This window comes from Poecilia latipinna, unplaced genomic scaffold (genome assembly GCF_001443285.1).
Source record: "Poecilia latipinna isolate Pla-1442-1.1 unplaced genomic scaffold, P_latipinna-1.0 Scaffold18, whole genome shotgun sequence".
Taxonomy (NCBI): domain Eukaryota; kingdom Metazoa; phylum Chordata; class Actinopteri; order Cyprinodontiformes; family Poeciliidae; genus Poecilia; species Poecilia latipinna.
The window spans coordinates 267,592-276,002 of NW_015112634.1; the positions used below are offsets into that span (position 1 = coordinate 267,592).

General features: G+C 37.6%; 1 protein-coding gene across 1 annotated transcript in view; it reads left to right on the plus strand.

Moving 5' to 3' along the window:
• Window positions 1-657: 657 nt before the first annotated feature.
• The window catches only part of abhd3 (abhydrolase domain containing 3, phospholipase), a 16,315-nt gene continuing 8,561 nt past the window's right edge, over window positions 658-8,411 (plus strand). Inside the window, exons 1-4 of the mRNA XM_015034540.1 lie at window positions 658-944; window positions 2,542-2,705; window positions 4,808-4,990; window positions 6,444-6,489. Of these exons, the coding sequence (XP_014890026.1) occupies window positions 783-944; window positions 2,542-2,705; window positions 4,808-4,990; window positions 6,444-6,489 (555 nt within the window). The 5' untranslated portion in view covers window positions 658-782. The remainder of the gene's footprint in view (window positions 945-2,541; window positions 2,706-4,807; window positions 4,991-6,443; window positions 6,490-8,411) is intronic.

Below are 8,411 nucleotides of genomic sequence, written 5' to 3' on the forward strand. Positions count from 1 at the left end.
ACTTTCTAAATCTATATATGATAGTGTCACAATTGTCAGGTTCAATCACAATTTAGTAAAATAATATCTATTTGAGATGTATCCAGAAGTTTGGCCTTCATAATTATACATTTCAAATTGATAACGATACAATTTAGTTCTATAAGTAGGAGATTAAAGTCAAATTTAATACAAGCCACATTAATATTTGGAACTGTTTACCTTGGTCCTCGTACCACTATCTCACAAGTCTCTCTTGGAAAGTGGAAATAATGACTTTGATTATTACATATCAAATTTATCAGAACAAACCATGTGCAATTACTTTTCAATATAGTGGTGCCTTAAACAGACACTTCTTGACTGAAGTGTCTAAATAATAGTTTTAAAAATAGTTTAAAATCTAAATGCTCTTTTTCTTTTTAGAGGCAAAGCAAATGAACCCATTAAAACCACACATTAGTAACTTCCACATTCTGGAAGTATCTCTCGTATTTTTTTCACAATTGTACAGCAACGTCAATATAGATCCAAGGGGTGTACATTATACCACATTTTAATAATCAGATCAGTTTAAACATATGCGCCCTCACTTTGTGGCCTGCAGGGGGAGAAAGAGCAAATCTTATCAGTGGTGTATGGCTGGTCGGTCAAAGAGCGCCACCTCTCGCTTGTCCATATATTCCACCCCTCCCATCTCCCCTTGACCGTCTCCTTCACAGTTGGCTCGCAGGCAGACGCAGCTGAATCCCAACTGAGCTGGCCGCTGTCCTTGCTCCGAGAGAGACAAGAGCAACCTTGCAATGATCTCGCTGGACTTGAATTTCAACATTCTGACAAGGGACCTTTCACATTATTTGGAAAATCAAGTGAAAGTTGGGCTGTTCGGTTCGGGAGTGGGGTTGTCTCTGGTACTCGGCTTCAGCGCAGCTTACACCTGCTATTATTTAATTTCGGTAGCCAAGGTAAGTCGATGTTAACGCGATTCCGCACGCCAAACAGCTTGCGTGTGTGTAGATGTGGGTAACAGATGTGGATTTATCCTTGAGGAGCATCCTTCGGCGGTGAGAGATGAAAGCCGAATGGTGCGTTCATTGACAGCAGTTTCTGCCGGGAACTGCACATGTGCCGCCGAAATAGACAAAATGCATTTGTCTTGTTCATGAACACGCTGCACATATGTATATTGGCTCCTCAATAATGACTGTTAGATGGCGAGACCAGCCGAGTAAGGCCGATTTTTTGCTGGAAACCGCTGCTGTGTCGACAACGCTTACTCTGCTTGAAGGGTTTTATGTAACACATGCTGTTGCCGTCATTGACCCGGCAAGCTATGGATACTCGCAGCATAGATTTCATGCAATAGTGACAATACTCTATTATACATAACCTTTAGGATAATAATACATGTGTATGAGTATCGTGTAATAGTGGGTTGAAATAAATCTGGTAAATGATGCGTTTTTTGCTGTTGTTTTTTTTTTTTTTTTTTTGTAAAATTGCTTAAAACTGATAATAGTGGCTATTCCAATAATTTATGTGCGTTTCAAATTGAAATTTAGCAATATGATTATGGATAATGAAGGATACATCATCTCAATTAATCCTAATACATCACTAAAAGTATTTGTCGCTAACATTTCTTTTGTTTGTGTTTTACAGTCTCATTCAAATCATCAGTGACAGTCTATTTTAAAGTCAAAGATAACCCAAGCAAATAAAAAATTTAGCAAAAAAAAAAAAAAGCTGTCCAATAAAATAACTACATGAGTAGGTAACCCACACTCCCTTGTTATTTTATTAAATAAATTAAAATGCGATTAACCAGATTTTTAAACTTACAACTTAACACCTAGACCGCATTACAGCCTTACCTGTTGAATCAATCACTAACAGAACCTATTTGACAACAGGAAGTAGGTCAGTCCTGAGCTGAGAAGATTCTAAAACAGATTAGAAAAAAGTAACTAAAATCAATCAATTTTGAGGTGCGACACCTCAAAATTATCTTTTTCATTTAATCTTTTAGAGTTGTATTATTGAGTAAATTTATTGCCTTGAGCTTTTAAATTTTTTTTAAACAGTTTAAGTATCTTTTTAAGCTGAATAAAATAACATTATTATTTAAGCTGATAATGTTGCTTAAATTATCAAACCAAATAAAATTTTATTGGTATAGCACCTTCCACCAACAAGTGCTTTACATCATAAAAACACAAAAATACAATGTCATAGAACACACAGTCAACAATTTACAAGTAAATTTAAGGAAACGTAACTTCTCGCAGTCATTTAATTTATATTACTTTACATCAAAAGTTTCTTTTTGGGTTTTACCAACGGTTTTCTCATTTTTAAATAACTACATGTAAATTTGCACATGTGAGCTTTAATAATTATCATTATTAATGCTTCTACCTTGGTCCATTTCATACAGTGTTTTGTATAGTCATCTTGGATTTTGAGATTCTGTAAATTCATCTTTTTATCCTTATTGCATTATCTTAAATATAACATGATATTTTTTATTATACTGCAAAACTATTCCCTTTTATTTTACAGAAACCTCAACTTATTTCTGGCGGTAAGAAGTTCTACCAGTTTCTAAAGGAGCAATGTCCAGTCGTGTCAGAGACTTACTACCCCACATTTTGGTGCTGGGAGAGTCGCATTCAAACTCTGCTGAGACCTTTTGTTACAGCCAAACCTGGTGTTGTCTATAGAAAGTAAGTTCTTCTCCATTATAAATTGTGTACCACATAATTTGTTAATCTAATTTCAGTTTTTGTACTTTTTTTTTTTTTTTGAAAGCTGAAATCAAAACCCAGCTGGATTCAAGAGTTAGAGATAGTTTAATTTGTGTTAAAGGAAAAGCATTCTGTAATTTATGACAATTAAAGCGCATGTATGATTTATTTAAAATGTATTTAAATGTGTTATTGTTTGCTTACTACATCAATGTGGATTTTCTGTATTTACAATATAAAGCATTTTTTTGTGAAATTTATTCTGTTCTTGTTCATTTTTGTGATGTGACATGTGACAGTCCTTTATGGCATATGAAGCCTTCAGTGTCAAGTTTAAAATGTGTCACATGTTTTGCATAAAGGTAATACCTGAGATTGGTCAGAAAAAGAAAGAAAATCAACTTTTACTGCTTTAAAAAATGGATTTAGGGACTCATAAATCTGTGCAGCATTTTGTGTACAGTAGCTTAATCCCAGATGAATCTGTTTTTGATCAAGATTTGATTAAAGTATTTTTGAATTGGTCTTATTTTGATTTAATTTGGCTGTTTAGGTTTTACATTCTGGCAAAAAACAAACAGTGACTGTTGATTTAATTGTAAATTTTACTTTCTATTTTAAATGTAACCTCCACTGTAGTCGGTCCCAAGGACATTCACAGTGCCCATGCTTTGATGCTCTCTTTTGTCAAGGTGACTTGTATTCCCTCAATGCCCAAGTCATCCTAGTGCAGATCTCTGATATCAAGCTGGGTAAGAACAATGTTCACATTTGCTGAACTTAGAAAATTTCCTCTGGGAACAGCTGGACAATCTCCCAGGGCTTTAATTAAATTATCCAAGGTTGACCCAAAGACGGCCAATGTGAAATCCGTCCTATTTGTAGTAAGCTTTCTGGCTGAAATTTCACTCACCTTGTTTTCTGATGGGAGGATTAGCGATGCACCTCCTCCCACTTTGTGTGCAGGTTTCTGTGTCAGTCCTTCTTGACTTTAAAGTCTTGCCTCGGGTGTATATTTCAGGGCAGGTTCTGTAATTTCATGCCGGTGCCTCCAACCTAAGGCCGGCCAAGCCTATCACTGGCAGTACAGCATGACTTTATGTCCACTGCAGTGTCTTAAAAGACTAGATCCTCATTCCAGGCTACAGCTGTAAAGTGCAGTAACTGAGTGGCCATAAGAAGCTAATGGTGCAGTGCCCTGCTCTTTATCTGAACTGGCCACGTGTTGCAAAGTCCACTGAAAAGATGTTCACGAGACAAATAAGGCAGCAGTAAGTGAGCGCTCTGCTCATATATCCAATTCCCCTTTGACCATCGGCTCTGGGATGGATATAATAAAGTAATCAGTTTACCTGGAACTCATCTGAAGGCTTAGATTGTGCAGAGGACGGAGTTAATCACCACTTTTCCACTCATTTGCACGATTTCCCATCACCATTGTTTGTTTGTGTGTCGTGGGCTTGCCTCAGTATTCCTACGCAATCTGGAAGAGAAAATAAGAGTACAGAAAAATATGTGTTTTTCCCAACTTTATTCTTCAATGTCTGAAAGTTGTATCCATTGTCAGTTCGTCTTTTCATCCATCCATCCATCCATCCATTTATCTATGCCTCTGGTCCCTCGCATGGCATTTATACATCTATTCATTCATAAGTGGTCATCGCAATATGCATGTATATAATATCACAAAGGCAAGGGACTCTAAAGAAAATGGGAATAATTTTAATCAATATTGCCATCACATTTTTTTTTACATTAGTATTGCATTTAAATATTTTCCTGATGTCATACAGTCCTATTTATAATTATGTTTTGTATTTACACCTTATTATTTTGTTTGTATTTCCTTTTAACTCATGTAAAGTACTTTGAATTGCCTTGTTGCTGAAATGTGCTATATAAATAAAATTGCCTTGCCTTGCCTAAAATTAGTCTGGAAGAAAGTTTGAAAATGAGAAGTTTGTAGTCTCCCCTATGTTTGTATGTCAGTGGACCAAAGATGCTGATAGATACAGATGCTGATGCAGGGTCTCTTTCGGGAAGAGCCTTATTGCTGAGCTGCGTCTCTCTCGTCTCTGCAGCGAGCTAATCAAGGCAGCAGATGGAGGACAGATATCTGTGGATTGGTTCGACAACGATGACAGCCTCTTTCATCCCGACCCCACCACCAGGCCCACAGTGCTGCTTCTTCCCGGCCTGACTGGCACCAGCCGAGAATCCTACATCTTGCACATGGTCCAGCAGAGCCGGGATCTGGGTTATAGGTGGGTGGTCTTAGCCAAACGCGCTGGCTGCGGTCCAGTGCTGAGCAGACATTCAAAGACACTCAATCACAGGCTGAAGCTAGCTGTGCACTATGATATCATCTGCTCTCTAGCCTGAATATTCTGCAGGCTTTCTACATTTCCACACAGTTTTTCTTGACTTCTTCTCCAGTTTTAAATATATTAATCAGAAACAGGATCTGGTGTTACTTTAGGTAAAGTGCACCAGCACAGTGGGCTGCTCAGGCCTTTCTAAAGCGCTTTTCTTGTAAATAGTAAAACGTTCCAAGAGCTTGAAGAGTTGCATAGGGATGCAGTTTTTATCTTCACTTTGTTTTCTTCCCATCTCCAACAGCTTGTCTCTGTGTTCCCTGCACTCATTCTTTCACCGGCTTTGGGATGACATGGAGGAAGAGAGCCGGCATACTCAGCATCTTCCACCCCTCACGGTTGTCCATGCAGCTTAATTAATTACAGCTTATCCCTGTACAAGCTTTGCGGCTTAGCTCCGGCCAGCTTCCGTGTCTGTGCTGCAGAGTGTGTTTAAGCGCCCCTCCGTCGCTGCCCCACCTCCTCCTTCCCAACGTGCTGTGTAGCTTCACAAATGCTGCTGACTTGCGCTGTTAGAAAACAGCAGGACTGACTCCGACACATGATAGATGACTAAGGAAATGTAGGGAGGAGAGATGCTGATGTTTTCATTTGTAGTACATGCCTTTTGCACAGCTGGACCCTTTGTTTGACCTCATCATATTCGGAATGTATTTTTATATTAAAATAATTGATTCAAATTATGCTTTCCTTTAAAAAGGTGATGGTTTTTCCCCATTCTAAAAGGACACAAATGTGGTTAGTGTCGATGAGTTCTAATTCTAGAACCTAGAAATACTTTAGAACTTTTGATACCTTTTTACACAGTTTTTGCCAAAATTGTCTTTTACAAATTCTTCACAAGGGGAAAGACAAGAGGACATGCAGTTTTATAAGTAACGGCAAAATAAGTGTTGACCTTCATAAGTCAGGACATGCCTTTAAGAATATAGCAACTCATCCGAGAGAGCTCATATATAAACTCTGGGCAGTGTTACAATGGTTAACACAACTGTAATTGTGACAAATTAGGCGCTGGACAAAGACCAGAATTTATTCTCCAACCACACACCTCAGGGAGGAACGTAGGAGATGTGAAAATAAAGTTCAATGTTAGAGAATTTTATCAAAGAGTGGCATCTCTTGGTCAACAATTCTCAATAAAAACCCATATATTTTTAGTCATCCTACCAGAGCTGCTAGCTCTACAATGAAGTGTTTGTTGAATTTACAGAGTAAATAAAGATGAGTTCATTTGTATATCGATAACATTTATGATAAGTCTGATCATGTACAATTTATGAAGAAGCTGAAACCATAAAGATTTATGAAGTTATTTCTTGTTTTTCTCTTTGCATTACAGATGTGTGGTATTCAACAACAGAGGGGTTTCTGGTGAAACACTACTGGTAAGAGTTCATGAGGTGTTTTGACTTTCAACGTCTCATTCAGCATTAAAACAATTTTTTTATTTCCTTGGCTTATCACCCATAATACAGATGCGTTACAGGGCATTACGGTGAAACTGGTGTGGCTTAGTTTTCTGTGTCAGTGTCTCCAAGAGAGTTCACAGAAAGACTGCATGGACTGAGCACAGACAGCACAGTTTCACAGCAGCGATGAAGACACTTACTTTATTTTAACGCAGATCCTTAGAAAAATAGCAGCACCGAGCACTCCGACACCTGGCGTCATCTGTCCTTTTACACTGGAGATATATTTAGCCGACAAACAAAACCCTGAGCTGGATGGCACTTTAACTGTTTGCATGTAAATTATTGCAGTAGAGTGGCGACATCTCCGTGATCTCGTCGTACTGTGACACTACTGCTGGACCGGGTTCCCAGTTAAACCTCAGTTGGATTTATATTACCCACAGAGGGTTGTCCACAGTCAGAGATTCCTCTTTGTGGACATAAATCAGAATAAGCCGATATGATTTTTAAGGTTCTGCTTGACTGTATTTTTTAATTCGCTTTCAGGATTCAGATATTGGAAAATAATAAAATAATTCATCCAGTGTCATACAGGTTGCTGTGCTGTGGCTCAAACTGTTGCACTGCAGTTTGTCTTGAATGTTGTTGACTCAGCTGTATTTATACACAAGAAAGGAGTTGGACCCTGTTACCTTGGAACTGGATCAAGTAGTGGGAAAGGAGGAATGTTCTCCCTTGCTTCAGTTGGTATTTGTGCTAAAGACTATGGAAATTAAATAGCTTTGGTACAGCTGTGAGTGTGTACAGTTACAATGAAAGCTCTCTATTGTTTGTTATGGCCAGTAATTCTGAATGGCCCACTGTGTTCAGGATTTTCCTGCCACAAATACGCATTTTATAAAGGATTGTATGGTGTTGTAGATTATAATTAGATTATATGGTTGCATGGAGTAGTTAGTTGTTATATTTAGATTGTCCTTAAAGTTGTAGTATATTTTCATATTTTAGTTAGATTATTTTAATATTTGAATTAACTCTGGCTGGATATTTGAGTATACTTCTTATCAGATTTGGTAGATCTCATTTGAATTGATTGCTCTCCTGCCACTGACTCAGCTATCAAGCAGAGTCCAAACATTTTCAAAAGGATTTGATTTTGAATGTATTTCTATTTGGGTGAGTGTTAATAACAAATAACATGCACCATACATTTATAGCCTAAGCTAATTTGCAATGGCTGTTCCCAACTGGGCTTTAGGTAACATAAAACAAAATTATAATGCAAAGTTTAGAACTCAGAGGTCAGGAATGTTCTTAAAGTTTAAAGATCTACCACCTGGCCCATTCCGAGTCAAGCTATGATGTATATTTGCTTTGTTAGAATCCATATTTTAACCACGCTGACATAAGGTTGAACAAGAAGGACCAATTTGGAATTTGGTCCTCCCTCATTATTCCATCCAGTTTTTGCAGTGCACCGGTGCCTATATGACAGTTTAACACTCGCCATGTTGCTGCCTCCGCTGCGCTTGACAGTTGAAACAATGGATTTAAGTGGTGAAGCCTCTCCTTGACTACTCCACTCACAATTCTTGTCATTGTGACCAAAAAGTTAAACAAAAGCTTTCCCACCTCAAAGACTTTGAGGAAATCACAAAAAAGATAAACTGTCAAAATACCAGTGGAAACATATAAAAAAAAAAAAAAAAAAAAACTGGGGAGAAATTATAAAAATGTTTGATGACAATAAGGACTTTGCTAGTGAAAAGAGTAAGCGTATTTTTTACTTGACATTCTTTTACTAATTTATAAATTTAAAACAGATCCCCCCCCCCCCCCCCCCAAACAAATTACCCTTCTTGATTTTTCAAATATTTTCTCTTCATAACATTATA